Source organism: Coregonus clupeaformis, chromosome 18 (genome assembly GCF_020615455.1).
Source record: "Coregonus clupeaformis isolate EN_2021a chromosome 18, ASM2061545v1, whole genome shotgun sequence".
NCBI lineage: Eukaryota > Metazoa > Chordata > Actinopteri > Salmoniformes > Salmonidae > Coregonus > Coregonus clupeaformis.
The window spans coordinates 30,448,619-30,464,530 of NC_059209.1; the positions used below are offsets into that span (position 1 = coordinate 30,448,619).

Below are 15,912 nucleotides of genomic sequence, written 5' to 3' on the forward strand. Positions count from 1 at the left end.
CTACCTGGGTGGAGATGAGAGTCAGCCCACCCAGGTCTACTGTGACATGGAAACAGATGGAGGTGGATGGACTGTAAGTCACTGGCTACTAGTATACTGTACAACCTAACTTCAAACCTCATTGATTCAGATCAGAGGTGGCTGGTGAAGGGAGGACAGCTCCCAGTAATGGCTGGAATGTAATGAAATGAACGGATTCAAACACATGCATGGTTTTCATTGAACCCGTCAGCCGATTTAAAGTGACACCAGGCACCACTGATTCAGATGATATTTATTGCAGTGTAATGGATCTTAGTCCATAGGGTTATATAATGAGTGATCTGGTGTTGTTTGTCCCCATCATCCAGGTGTTTGTCAGACGCCAGAGCGGTAAACTGGAGTTCTTCCGCAACTGGAGGAACTACACTGCTGGCTTCGGTGACATGAACGATGAATTCTGGCTCGGTATGCTCATAATATGGAAAATATTATATATCAACACATTGATTTATTTATTTGAATCCATTTAAGGTATATGAATACGAGTACTGTATTTGAATAAACTGTAATAATTTCCCCTATCATTTGGTAGATATCATTACTAAAAAGTCCTCTGAAATGATTGTAAATCCCACCTGTCATATTTTCCCCCAGGCCTGTCGAACCTCCATAAGATCACTGTAGCAGGACAGTACGAGCTTCGTGTGGACCTCAGAGACAAGGGGGATGAAGCCTACGCACAGTATGACAAGTTCTCCATCTCTGATCCCCGCAGTCGCTACAAGGTCCACGTTGGAGGGTACAGTGGTACCGCAGGTAAGACTTGCTTCTCTGCAACCATTAGATACCTAATACAAAGTCCAATGTGTGTAAAAAATGGCACCCTATTCCCTATATGGTGCACTACAAGGGGGGGGCTCTAGACAAAAGGGTGCCATTTGGGGGACACACCAAAAGTTAGAATAAATCAAAGTAATAAAGTACTGTATATTGATATTAGGTGTGTGAGGGTGAAGCAAGCATGTATTCAACCTAAGCCTCCTTTCTGAAGTCGGTTAAATTTGGTTCCTGCTTAGTTCTCTCTCTGCTGCCCTCTGTAGGTGATTCTATGACCTACCACCACGGTCGCCCGTTCTCAACCTACGACCATGACAATGACATCGCCGTCACCAACTGTGCCCTGTCCTACAAGGGTGCCTTCTGGTATAAGAACTGCCATCGCGTCAACCTTATGGGACGATATGGAGATGACAGTCACAGCAAGGTGAGAGCACACATACTTGAAGATACAATACTAGCAGCAATTTCTATATCCGTATTTCAAAAAATACTGCTGTAGTGCAGTATCAAACGTGTTGACTTTGTCATGATAAGGGAGGAAATTCAAGGCATTTGGGTTAATAATACAAACCCCTCGCTACTAATATTACTCTGTGTTCATCAGGGAGTCAACTGGTTCCATTGGAAAGGACATGAGCACTCCATTGAGTTTGCCGAGATGAAGATTAGGCCATCCAACTTCAGAAACTTTGAGGGAAGGAGGAAACGATCGTAAACCAACCGACCGATCTGCGCTACGACCCATCTCCTCGTGACCCCTGAACCCGTCCACCGTCCTCTGCCACTGCTGATTCCAAGGTTGCATCCCAAATGGCACTCTATTTCTTATGTAGTGCACTACTTTTGACCAGGGCCAGTAGAGCTCTGGTCAAAAGTAGTGCACTAAATAGGAAATAGGGTGCCATTTGGGACACAGCCCCACACTTCCCTGCAGCTACCAAAGCCACTGCCAAGAGCCCAGCCACCTCAAACTACACCCCTCCTCTTGCTCACTCACAGAAATAAGCACAGATACAGTAAAAATGTACTACAAATCCCACTATCCAACACCTCCTGATACAAAATGGTTGTGTGCAGTATAAATACTGTCAATGCCAAATTGATGTGGGAAAATATGGATTTACACGTCACAAACTAAACCCACAGATTATACACGTACCAAAGAGAGTATAATCTATAAAACCCAAGTATAAAGCATATGTTTCTTTCTTGTCACTATCATGTTACAGTAACATCACTTAGTGGAGGGGTGCATTTGAGTCTGGTCTGGGGTATTAACATGTAGAATACTGATGTATTCTGCCTCTACAGTGTGTCCATCTCCTCCAACCACAGTAGGCCATTAGGGTGTTTGCCAGGGTTGGGTTCAATTGGAGTTGAAGGCAGTCAATTCAGGTAGTGATTTTTAAATAAATAGCTTTTGCTTTTCAGTTTATTGAGTAGTCATTGAAAATAAATCCTCTTTTTTAAATTATTGAATTGGAATTTCAGTTTACTTCCTGAATTGACTGCCTTCAATTCTAATTGACACCAACCCTGGTGTTTGCAGAGAGACATGGCTGATTACATACATGTGGTCTTGTTTTAGTGTCAGGGCCTCTTCACTAATACTGGTAACCTTTAAACTGGATTATAGAAATTATATTATTTGAATAACACACCACCCACCAAGAGCACATACAATACGTACACTCAATTCAATCATCTGGATTGAAGTGATGTTATTGATAAAAAAGGATTCTCCACATAAACCGCACAACTCATTCAAATGTAAAATGTCTATGTAAAGTGAAGAGAGCTCACAGAGAGTCCTATCTCATTCATTAGTCTATGTGTGACTCATCCCTTTTCACTTCATCATTCCCTCTCTCCTGAAATCCCTTCTTGCAAACTGTGATCTGAAATGATATGGGCAAAATAAATGGCATTCTGAATAAAGCTAATCTGCTTCATCCCACACACAGGTGGACGACATGAGGTGTTTCCATTGATTGTGTGGGCCATACAGGCACTGTGCAATTGTCTCTTACACATGCAACTGAGATAGTACTACTTTTTCCACCAGCTATCATGCATTAGCTACAGGATACAGAGAAAATGTTTATGTGTTTGATTTGTTTTCTATTTCCTTAAGAAATCCAAGGCAGGACCTATAATTCAATATACAATGAAATTGTGGGTGATTGTTACATTTTTGATGAATGGGAAATACGTATATGGATGCAACAGGAGTCAGAGAGGAATATTGTGATGAAATACAGAAGATATGGATGCTTAAAATAGGCTAATGGCCAATTCCAATTGACATTGTAAGGTCAGTGTTTACTTTGTTGAGAAACATCTATTTGGGCAGACCAAAATGAACTAGAGAGAAGTTCTTCTTGTTCTGTTCTGTTCTGTTCTCCCCCTCCCGCCCCCTGCTATGCCAGGAGACCAAACCACTGAGACCCCCCTCCCCATGAAATACCTGTGTAAATTAAAGTTTCTTTATTTTCTATTATTTTTTATTGTTTATAACTGGGTGAACAACAGGTGTTTCTCTGTAACCCGTATTACAATAAAAAAAGATGTTCGTTTAAAATTGACAAGTCTAATATCTGTCTAAAGAAAAATGTTTCATAATGCAATAAGTGTGAAATAAGTAGCTGTCAATTTGTTTTTACACTGCATATTGGTTTAATATTGGGAGTTGGCTCGTCTATAGCTCTCCAACGCACAAATGTGAAGGAGCCAAGGAGCTATACAGACAGTCTCTATATAACCTATCTTAGACAGGAGCTATTTATGGCACTGAGAAGATGTACACATCACAGTACCGAATGAGATTCTATTTGTTTTCATTGTACACACATGTAGGTCTATGGTTTTACTTGTAAGCCTACTCTATTTGTGTTGCTGTGAGTCTTGCAGACAAGAAACTCAATCAAATAACATTATAGGAAAATAACATAATAGAACTTATTCCTGATGGTTTTTTTTCTTTTTCTGCCTAATCGAAAACGTTCATTAAGAAAATATTTCATTATAGGCTATCAACTTCCTTGATACATGACACTTGAAGGGATCATTAGCGCAGTGCAACAAAGCACCGACCATTCCAGTTAGACTTGTAAATTGTTGAGAAGTCAAAGCTTCATAGAGCCCCACAGTGGAGGTTTAATACAGTTTTTCTCAGTCGCTTTGGTGCATTTCTTAGATCAAAAGTGCAATTCTTGATACTACTTGTACAAATTCCAAATCATCTAGTCACTTGTGCACATCATTAAAGCAATTTCTTATTCCTTTGAACAAATTGCAATTGCTTTTGTACATATTGCAATTGATAATGTACAAGTGTCAGCTTTTTTCCACATTTTCAATTGCTCATGTCATGTTGATCAAAATATAGTAGATGGTTCTCTGTTGAATAGTCTTACCCCTCAAAACATCTAGGCATTAGTTCCTTGCATAAGCCATTACATGCAAAATTGTTGAACTATTTGTCATAAACTGTCAAGCATAGTTTTACACATTTCTATTAGACCTTTTGTACAAAAACGTAAATTGATGAATCGTGCAGGTGAAATTAACCCTCACTCATGAAGGAATGTAAAGTGTTAGTTCAACCAACAATCAACCAGTTGTCTAAATTGCTCAAAGGTGCATCTCATGAAGAATCAATTGGCAAGCATATATAGACAGACCACAACACAGAGTTGCAATTTTCCAATAATGGATGGACCAGGAAACGAACAGGGTCAACAGCCAAGAGGAGGAAGAAGAGGAGCAAGGATGCGTGGTGGAAGGCAAAACAGAGGAAGAGGCAGAAGAGGACATAGGCGCATATCTGATGACATAAGGGCCACTATTGTAGACCATGTTGTCAATCATGGCCTTACAATGGCTGAGGCGGGTCGAAGGGTGCAGCCGAATATTGGGAGATCAACCGTGTCCTCAATAGTACAAACGTTTCGAAGAGAGAACAGGTATGTCCACCAATGTACAGTGCACTGTTACTGTATATAAGCAGTATACTGTATACTTCCTACAATGCTTCATATTACAGTAGTCCACTTGTATTTCACAGCATACAGAAATATACTCTATACAGATACATACTGCACCTTACATGCACCCACCTGTATGTTTTACAGTAAAATGTGTGTTCGCATAGTTTTTGTCTATGTGAAAGTGTGCGATGCATCACTGCATTTTTCCACACATAGGACTGCAAGATTACCTCAAACCGGTGGCAGAGGACGCCTTTTCACACCTCAACAGGAGGAGGCTATTTGCACCATGGTCCGAGCAAACAATGCCATGAGACTCAGGGAAATACAAAGGACCATTATAGAAGACAACGATGTCTTTGAAAACATCCATACGGTTAGCATCTCAACCATCGACAGGGTGCTGCATAGAAACCAGATGAGTATGAAACAGCTGTACCGTGTACCATTCCAAAGGAATGAGGACAGAGTTAAGGAGCTACGGTACCAGTATGTACAGGTAAAACATATATCTATGTAACTACTTTACAGCAACATTTTATAGTGTTACATAGTACAGTAAGCATAAACTGCACACATTTCCATTGCTGTGGAAGGAACATGCAATATATGTACATTTTATGTCACTCTTCCTTACCAAAACAAATTCAACTGTGTGTTCTGGGATATAGCGTATAATGGAGTTGGAATCAAGTGAACCCTCTCACAACTTTGTATACGTGGATGAGGCTGGCTTCAACCTGACCAAATGCAGAAGGCGGGGTCGGAATATCATCGGTCACAGAGCTACTGTGGATTTGCCAGGCCAACGGGGAGGAAATATCACCATGTGTGCTGCTATTTCGGAGCATGGTGTCCTAACCCATATCCCCCTTTTAGGGCCATACAACACCCAGCATCTACTCAACTTTTTAGAGACTCTCTACAGGGCTCTCATCCCTGATGATGAGAGGGGTCTGTTTAGAGAGGATTTGCCAAAGTATGTGGTCATTTGTGATAATGTGAGTTTCCATCGATCAAACATCATAAGGCAATGGTTTGTGACCCACCCGAGGATGCTCATAGAATTCCTCCCACCTTATTCACCATTCCTTAACCCAATTGAGGAGTTCTTTTCAGCATGGAGGTGGAAGGTGTACGATCGTCAGCCACACACACAGATGACCCTGCTGGCTGCAATGGATGCAGCATGTGAGGACACCACAGTAGACGCCTGCAGAGGATGGATAAGGCATTCCAAAAGATTCTTTCCACGTTGCATTGGAAGGGAAAATATCCGGTGTGATGTGGATGAGAATATGTGGGCTGACAGACAGGAACGTCTGGATGTGTAGAGACAGCACTAGAACAGTGCTGTGGGCAAAGTTGTGCCTTAGGGGTGGTTTCCTGTGTTTCTTTCTAATTTAGTTTTTTTTCCTTTGTGCCCCTTGGGTTGTCCAGTCTCTTTCAATCAATAACCCACATACAGTAATATGTAAATAGTACTGTTGAAATTGATATATGCCATAGAAGTGCAGCCTTGTGCATTTTCAATACAGTAACTGTCATCCAAACTGTAGCCTAAGTTTACATCAGGTAATACTGTCAAAGTACACAGTTCCATTGACAACATGCCTAAACATTTTGACAACCTTGTTCGTGAACAATGACTCAATGACTTATCATTCTGATGACACTGACATGATCATTGGCATGAATATTTACTTTTGAGAGATGTACTAAGGATTTTTAGTGACTGACTAGCTTTAGAAACATATCTATTGTATATTGCAGTTTGTACAAATTGTTCTGAGAAATGCACTTATTATTTTGCACATGTTAGGGATGATGTGAAAAATGCACCAAAGCGACTGAGAAAAACTGTAATACCCATAAAACCTAGTGGTCAAACAGGTAAATTATTCCAATAGTTTTTCCACCATTCATTTTAGAAACACTTAAAATAAGGGCTGTGTTTTGTGTAGGCTTAACTTGGCGTGACGTTTTGATCACCATGTAAATCTCTCTCGGACAAGGTGACTTTTATCAATATATTCGGCTCTATTTACTCTCAGATTTGAAAATGCTAATAAGCATCAACGTAGACATCATGCAAGACTACAAATCCCTGCAAGCTTCTGCACGTCATCTCTAGCTGACACCTTTGCTAACAGGTATTGTGTCAATTAAAAACTTACACAAGACAGTTCACAGAATTGTCCATTTAGAAAGATTTTGCACTAAAATCTTTTTGCTAACATTACATTTTAGTCATTTAGCAGACGCTCTTATCCAGAGCGACTTACAGTTAGTGAGTGCATACATTTTCATACTGAGATAGTTAATCCTATAACGACACAGGGCGAGACCAGATGCAGACACAGGAGGCAGATGGTTAGAGTCTCTGAAATTTATTAAAATACAAGGGGCAGGCAAGAGGCAGGTCGAGGACGGGCAGGTTCAATAACCAGGTCAGAGTCCGAAAGGTACAGGGCGGCAGGCAGGCTCGAGGTCAGGGCAGGCTGAATGGTCAGGCAGGCAGGCTCGAGGTCAAGGCAGGCTGAATGGTCAGGCAGGCAGGCTCGAGGTCAGGGCAGGCTGAATGGTCAAGCAGGCAGGCTCGAGGTCAGGGCAGGCTGAATGGTCAGGCAGGCTCGAGGTCAGGGCAGGCTGAATGGTCAGGCAGGTGGACACATTGTCAGGGCAGGCAGAAAAGGTTGGAACCGGGAGGACTAGAAAACAGAGACTAAGAAAAACAGGAGCACGGAAAAACCACGCTGGTAGGCTTGACGAAACAAGTCGAACTGGCAACAGACAAACAGAGAACAGGTATAAATGCACTGGGGATAATGGGGAAGATGGGGGGGGTTAATACAGGTCAATATATTGATAAAAAGTCACCTTGTCCGAGAGAGATTTACACGGTTATCAAAATGTCACACCAGGGTAAGCCTACACGAAACACAGCCCTTATTTTAAGGGTTTCTAAATTCCCCTATGGGAAAAATGAATGGTGGAAAAACCATTGGAACCACTAAGTTTAATGTGTATGTTTATATGGTACTCTATGAAGAGCTCAGAGTCAGAGGTAAAGCTATTTCCTGTTTGCTCTTTGGTCTGGGTGTGGCAACAACTGTTGTTGAATCATAACAAGGAAACGATGTAAGCTTAATGTAGTAGCCACCGTGACTGCTTTCCTTTTGGTGCTTTGAAATACAGGAAAAGTAACCTAAGAATTGATTAAAATCAGATACACTGGAGATACGGATTTTAAAACATCTTCCTGGAGGTTAGTGAAGTTCTTTATCGTTGTATGTGTACTCTCCTTTTTTTGTCAATGTCTTACTGAACAAAAAAGCTCAACCAAAGACGGACTTATCAACACCAAGTCCTCTATCACAGGAACTTTAAAAGGTAATTTCCCCAGAAACCTACAAATATTTTATCAACCAAGCTTCTGTATGTAAGGACAAAAGCCCCTTTCTGGCACTGACGGTTCCTGTGGCACCAGGTGATGGGTTGACCAGGGATACTATCAGAAAGACATGGGATGGACATGACCTCATCCCTAATGTTGTCAAAAGGGGTGATGTGTACGCGGCAGTGAAGTCAGGCGCAGGACACAGAGAAACAGGATGACTACTTTACTTAAAGTTAACACGCACAAACAAAAGTCTCCACAACACTGGAGGAGTAACACACTCTGTGCATAAAAGGCGAACTAGGTATGCCGAACATCAACAAGACAAAAAGACAATAACACACAAAGGCCAAACGTAAAACAAGGGAACGTATATGTTACACAATCAACACAAAATAAGCAACAGGTGTACAAACTAGACAACAAAAGACAAACACCGAAAACATAGATCGGCAGTAGCTAGTACTCCGGGGACGACAAACGCCGAAGCCTGCCCGAGCAAGGAGGAGGAGCAGCCTCGGCGGAATCCGTGACAGTACCCCCCCCGCCTTGATGCGCGGCTCCAGCCGTGCGCCGACCCCGGCCTCGGGGACGGCCAGGAGGACGCGGAGCAGGGCGAGTGGGATGACTCCGGTGGAACTCCGTCAGGAAGGAGGGATCTAAGATGTCCCTCCTAGGCACCCAGCACCGTTCCTCCGGACCGTACCCCTCCCACTCCACGAGATACTGCAAACCCCCCATCCGACGTCTCGAATCCACGATGGACCGGACTGAGTACGCCGGAGCCCCCTCTATGTCCAGTGGGGGCGGAGGAGCCTCCCGTATCTCATTGTCCTGGAGTGGACCAGCTACCACCGGCCTGAGGAGAGACACATGGAACGAGGGGTTAATGCGATAATCATTTGGCAGTTGTAACCTGTAACATACCTCGTTCAATCTCCTCAGGACTTTAAATGGCCCCACAAACCGCCGATCCAGCTTCCGGCAGGGCAGGCGACGGGGCAGGTTTCGAGTTGAGAGCCAGACTCGATCTCCAGGTGCATACACTGGACCCTCACTGCGGTGGCGATCGGCGCTCGCCTTATGCCTACGGATAGCCCGCTGCAGATGGACATGCGCAGCGTTCCATGTCTCCTCCGAGCGCCGAAACCATTCATCCACCGCAGGAGCCTCGATCTGGCTCTGATGCCAGGGTGCCAGAACCGGCTGATACCCCAACACACACTGAAAAGGGGTCAGATTCGTAGAGGAGTGGCGAAGGGAGTTCTGGGCAATCTCTGCCCAGGGGATATACCCCGACCACTCCTCCTGCCGGTCCTGGCAATAAGACCTCAGAAACCTACCCACATCCTGGTTTACTCTCTCCACCTGCCCATTAATCTCAGGGTGGAAACCCGAGGTAAGGCTAACCGAGACCCCCCAAGCGTTCCATAAACGCCCTCCAGACTCTAGAGGTGAACTGGGGACCCCGATCAGACACTATATCCTCAGGTACCCCGTAGTGCCGGAAGACGTGAGTAAACAGGGCCTCAGCAGTTTGTAGGGCAGTAGGGAGACCCGGCATTGGGATGAGACGACAGGCCTTAGAAAACCGATCCACAACGACCAAAATAGTGGTATTCCCCTGGGAGGGGGGAAGGTCCGTGACAAAGTCTACCGATAGGTGAGACCACGGCCATTGTGGAATGGGTAGGGGTTGTAACTTCCCCCTGGGCAGGTGTCTAGGCGCCTTACACTGAGCCCACACCGAGCAGGAGGAGACATAAACCCTCACGTCCTTTGCCAATGTTGTCCACCAGTACTTTTCACTAAGGCAGTGCACTGTCCGGCCAATACCAGGATGTCCAGAGGAGGGTGACGTATGAGCCCAATAAATTAGTCGATCACGAATCTCGAGCGGCACGTACTTCCGCCCCTCCGGACACTCTGGAGGAGTAGGGTCGTGCATGCACGCCCGCTCGATCTCCGCATCGACCTCCCACACCACCGGTGCCACCAGACAAGACTCCGGCAGTATGGGAGTGGGCTCAATGGACCTCTCCTCTGTGTCATATCGCCGGGACAGGGCGTCTGCCTTAACGTTCTGTGACCCTGGTATATAGGTGAGCTTAAAGACAAACCGGACCAGAAACATGGCCCACCTAGCCTGACGAGGGTTCAGTCTCCTAGCTGCCCGGATGTACTCCAGGTTACGATGGTCAGTCAGAATGAGAAAAGGGTGTTGAGCCCCCTCAAGCCAATGCCTCCACACCTTTAGGGCTTGGACCACAGCTAGCAGCTCCCTGTCCCCCACGTCGTAATTACGTTCCGCCGGGCTGAGCTTCTTAGAGTAAAAAGCCCATGGCCAGAGTTTAGGAGGCGTGCCCGAGCGTTGAGACAGTACAGCCCCAATACCCGCCTCTGACGCGTCCACCTCCACTTGGAACGCCAAAGAGGGGTCCGGATGTGCCAGCACCGGGACCGAGGTGAACAGGTCCTTCAGTTGTCTAAACGCCCTGTCCGCCTCAGCCGACCACTGCAAACGCACCGGGCCCCCCTTTAGCAGGGAGGTGATGGGAGCTGCTACCTGTCCAAAACCCCGGATAAACCTCCGGTAGTAATTGGCAAAACCCCAAAACCGCTGCACCTCCTTAACCGTGGTAGGAGTCTGCCAATTACGCACGGCTGAAACGCGGTCAATCTCCATCTCCACCCCTGACGCGGACAACCGATGCCCCAGGAAGGAGATGGACTCCTGGAAAAACAGGCATTTCTCCGCCTTCACATACAAGTCATGCTCCAACAGCCTACCCAACACTCGACGCACCAGGGCCACATGCTCGGCTCGTGTAGCAGAGTATACTAGAATGTCGTCAATATACACCACTACACCCTGCCCATGCAAATCCCGGAAAATCTCGTCCACAAATGATTGGAAGACTGAAGGAGCATTCATTAACTCGTATGGCATGACGAGATACTCATAGTGACCCGAGGTGGTACTAAATGCTGTTTTCCATTCATCTCCCTCCCTAATACGCACCAGGTTGTAGGCGCTCCTGAGATCCAATTTTGTGAAGAAGCGCGCTCCGTGTAATGACTCCGTCATACTCGCAATCAGAGGGAGAGGATAACTGTATTTAACAGTGATCTGATTGAGACTACGGTAATCAATACACGGGCGCAAACCTCCATCCTTCTTCTTCACAAAAAAGAAACTCGAGGACGCAGGAGAAGTGGAGGGCCGTATGTATCCCTGTCCCAGAGACTCTGCGATGTATGTCTCCATAGCCGCCGTCTCCTCTTGAGACAGAGGATACACATGACTACGCGGAAGTGCAGCACCTGCCTGGAGGTCTATCGCACAATCCCCCTGTCTATGAGGTGGCAATTGTGTCGCCCTCTTCTTACTGAACACGAGTGCCAAATCATCATACTCAGGAGGAATGTGCAGTGCGGGCATTTGGTTCGGACTTTCCACCGTGGTCGCCCCTACGGAAACACCTATACACCGCCCGACACACTGATCAGACCACTCCCTGGTAGGAGGGGAATCCCTAACTTAACACAGAAACTACGATCAATAAAATTCCCACTGCGCCTGAATCGACTAGCGCCTTATGCTGGGAATGAGATGAAACCTGGGGAAATTCAACTTGAATACACAAGTGGACAACAGAGAGCTCTGGGTGAGTTGGGCGCCTACTCACCTGAAATGACTCATCAGTGCGTTACCCGTTGCCTCGATACCCAGGAGACCCTCCCCAGCACCGAGCCGCAGTGTGTCCTCTATGGCCACAGTTGGTGCAGGGGACGGCCTCTCTCCGGGTCTCTCTCCTCCTCTCTCTAGCACCAGCACCCCCGAGCTCCATAGGGCTCGGCTCGGAGGTGCTGGGGGATGGAACGGACGGCCCCAACTCCGGACGTCCGCGGGTAGCCAGCAGGGTATCCAGATGGATCGACATGTCCACCAACTGATCGAAGCTTAGTTTGGTGTCGCCAACTCTTGGCGAACGTCCTCTCGTAGGCTGCACCGATAGTGGTCGATGAGGGCCCTCTCATTCCAACCCGCATTAGCCGCCAGAGTCCGGAAATCCAGGGCGAACTCTTGCGCGCTCCTCTTCCCCTGTCGGAGGTGGAACAGACACTCCCCCGCCGCTTTACCCTCTGGGGGATGATCGAAAACCGCCCTGAAGCGGCGGGAGAACTCCGCATAGCTGATGGTGGCGGCGTCTATTCCCCTCCATTCGGCATTGGCCCACTCCAATGCCTTGCCGGATAGACAGGAGATGAGGGCGGAAACGCTCTCGTATCCCGAGGGCGCTGGGTGAATGGTTGCCAGGCAGAGTTCTACTTGAAGTAGGAAACCCTGACACCCGGCTGCGGTGCCATCATATGCCCTCGGGAGCGAGAGCCGAATCCCACTGGACTCCGGAGATGGAACGATGGGTCTGGCTGATGGTGGTGGTATTGTAGGAGGAGGTGTGGGCAAGCCTCCTCTTTCCCATCGGCTCAGAGTGTCCATCACATCCTGCATGGCGGTGCCCAGTCTACGGATCATGGCGTCCTGGCTGCTGACACGATCCTCCAGAGACTCCGTTACCACCGCTGGTCCTGTTGACTCCATAAAGGTGTGTTATTCTGTCAAAAGGGGTGATGTGTACGCGGCAGTGAAGTCAGGCGCAGGACACAGAGAAACAGGATGACTACTTTACTTAAAGTTAACACGCACAAACAAAAGTCTCCACAACACTGGAGGAGTAACACACTCTGTGCGTAAAAGGCGAACTAGGTATGCCGAACATCAACAAGACAAAAAGACAATAACACACAAAGGCCAAACGTAAAACAAGGGAACTTATATGTTACACAATCAACACAAAATAAAAAACAGGTGTACAAACTAGACAACACAAGACAAACACCGAAAACATCGATCGACAGTAGCTAGTACTCCGGGGACGACGAACGCCGAAGCCTGCCCGAGCAAGGAGGAGGAGCAGCCTCGGCGGAATCCGTGACAAATGTGGATATCTTTACACTGTTCTATGTGGGCCTGCCCAAGGAAGGCCAGAGCTTCCACATTCAGCAGGACCTGGAAGACATACCCTGCTACCTCTGTAGCAGGGTATGTCTTCTCTATTGACCTGGCCAACAGGATCTTATTGGCGTCCAGGATTGTGAGACCCATCCCCCTGGAGGATGTCTATGTGGGGTTGTGTCTGAAGGTACTAGGGGTCCGGCCTGTGTACTCCCAAACTATGCTTCTTCCCAAGAACTTGTTTGAGGTCTGTCGGTTGCATTATGAGAGGTGTACGTATGCCACACGAGTCATTGTCACTGGATTTAAACCACATGAGTTGCTGGGCATTTTAGGTGGCTTCCAGAAAGGCCATCTCACCTGCTGATGTCTCATCCTTCTCATGCACTAAAAGGAATAACTAGCCCTCTAATGAATGCATCTGTTCCTTTGTTTTCTCGTGATATTACAACTAGGACATCTTTGTAAAGAATGTGCATGGAGGCAATGTTCTTTAAAGTCATACGCAATATTCTGAACTTGACTGGTGTTTGTTGGTAAAATGCTAATCTAAAATGAGGTGAAAGGTTTATAATCGACCTTACTAAAGTAAAAATTGAGTTGATGTAGAATGAGATGGAATTATGCCAAACATGAGCAAAGACCTGTAGTTCCACTTTATTAACAGCTGGAGGCATAGTTTACCCACTTTCCTATCACAATGAGGTGGAAGTGAACGGATCAGCATCACTATGCAATTGAGTGGGGTATTATGGACAGAATATCATAAACATATTATTTTATCGTATTAATTGAAGTGCCAACTTATCATAAAACATACTGAATCTATCCAATTACTACTTCAGAAAATGTATTCTACATTCGGTACAATGTATTTTCATCGGCTGCACTGAATAGTGTTATTCAACAAGTATGCCATACTGCCTCTATCTTTCATGCAATTTAATTTAACTGGGAAATGTAGTTGTTTGATGTTTTACATGTAGCAATCCATGTCATCATTAAATGTTTGTTGAAGGTGGTGACTGTTACCTAACATAATTGCTGTGGGAAAATTATGAAGTAACAGGAAGAAAAATGAAGATGCAGTGTAATTAACAGGTGGTTGGATGGTGAAATTATGATAGAATGATAGAATCTCTCCGCAGAAGTAGAGAGATGTGTCAGTGTGTGGGATCAGAAATAGGCTGATGATTCATGAACACTAGAGTCTGCAGCCTGGCTCTCTCAGCCAACTTGCAGCAGATGTCTGACTAACAGTAACGCTGTAAGACCAGTCACACTAACTATAGAACAATAAGACTGTGAGAAACAACAAGTTTCAGCCGTTCTTTGATATGTTACCCTTCCTTCCCCCCTGTTGTATTCATTTAATTCCCACACTCTCAGAGGGAGTTTATGCTTCGGCTGGTGCACACAAGATAATAATACAATGTGTTCCTCGTTATCATCCAAAGTGTTTGACATGACAATGTTCCTAGAAATATAGCCGGTTCACATAATGTATGTGAGTTTCAGTGACTGTCTGTCAACACTGTAACATTATATATATATGGTCCCATATATCTCAGTTTGTAGAGCATGGAGTTTATAGTGGGTTTAATTCCCGGGACTACCCATATGTAAAATGTATGCATGCCTAACTGTACATTTCTTTGGATAAAAGCATCTGCTAAATGGAATATTATTATATATATTACAGTATATACTGTGTTATTTACCTCTTGTGCCTTATTTGCCTTATTGTACCTGCTGAATAAATACATGAAAAAAAACGATTTCCATTTCTCTTCTATTGCATGATTACAAAGTAGCCAACAGCACAGTTGATCGGTGGCTATAATGTAGCTTACATAGTGGGTGGAGACTGAGTTGAGCGATATCAACCGACGTAATTACAGTTGGTTCCAAAGGCAACCCATCAAACATTAATGTCATCAAGATTGTTTCACCCCGCTCCGACATGCAACCGCTTTCACACCCTGCTAGGCGAGCGCGTTGGTTGGAGACTGAAGAGCCGCACAGCATATACGGAAACAGTGCATTGCGCACCGAATTCGGATCCCAGTGTATCCTACGTAGCTAACTCAGTTAAAATATATCACTGTGTAGAATATAATCAATACATTTCTGGGAGAACACGTTACTCTTTATAAACAAATTGGACTGTTGTTATAACGATGTAAGTACAATTTATACCGGTCAAGTATGTGTGTTGTCTGTGCTTAAATATGTGTTCAAGGTTGGAGTTTTGTTCAGGGTTGGAGTTATAGCCTAAAGTTTCCCTTATTTTTTTTTTCTAATAACAAGAGATCATTGATTGAAGACGTGAAGATTAGGCTACAGACCAACAATGTACAGAATATAATATCTGACTGGGGAAATGGCTGGCTCTTATTCAAAGATCAAGACTCATTTGTAAATATTTGTCATATAGCCTACATTACTTATGTAGTCCTGTTTTTATTTTTAATATTTGAATAGATATTTACAGAAATTACAGACATGGTCAATATTTCTATTTGGAGCTTTTGTGTGTGAATATTCTAGGGTTAATTTGATGGAAAATGTGAATGCAACAGCTGGCCTATTGAATATATGTTTGTGCCTGCCTCTAATGATGCCTGCATGAAAGCAAAGCCTAATGTTTGTCACAGTATAGTAACAGTCCTGGCTCTGTG

The 15,912-nt window shown here is 45.1% G+C and overlaps 2 protein-coding genes across 7 annotated transcripts in view; both read left to right on the top strand.

Annotated features, from left to right (window-relative positions):
• The window catches only part of LOC121557518 (tenascin), a 128,782-nt gene extending 125,366 nt beyond the window's left edge, over positions 1 to 3,416 (top strand). For all 5 annotated transcript variants that reach the window (XM_041871115.2, XM_041871117.2, XM_041871114.2 and 2 more), the window contains 5 exons: positions 1 to 73; positions 351 to 447; positions 637 to 798; positions 1,083 to 1,246; positions 1,427 to 3,416. The exon at positions 1 to 73 is cut by the window's left edge and continues 79 nt beyond it. In XM_041871115.2, the coding sequence (XP_041727049.1) occupies positions 1 to 73; positions 351 to 447; positions 637 to 798; positions 1,083 to 1,246; positions 1,427 to 1,537 (607 nt within the window). In that variant the 3' untranslated portion in view covers positions 1,538 to 3,416. The remainder of the gene's footprint in view (positions 74 to 350; positions 448 to 636; positions 799 to 1,082; positions 1,247 to 1,426) is intronic.
• Positions 3,417 to 15,142: 11,726 nt separating this feature from the next.
• LOC121557515 (dual specificity testis-specific protein kinase 1-like) overlaps positions 15,143 to 15,912 on the top strand; it is a 45,769-nt gene continuing 44,999 nt past the window's right edge. Inside the window, exon 1 of one of the 2 annotated variants that reach the window (XM_041871110.2) lies at positions 15,143 to 15,413. The gene's annotated coding sequence lies outside the window, so the exon portion shown is untranslated. The remainder of the gene's footprint in view (positions 15,414 to 15,912) is intronic. The other variant, XM_041871112.2, reaches the window with a different exon arrangement.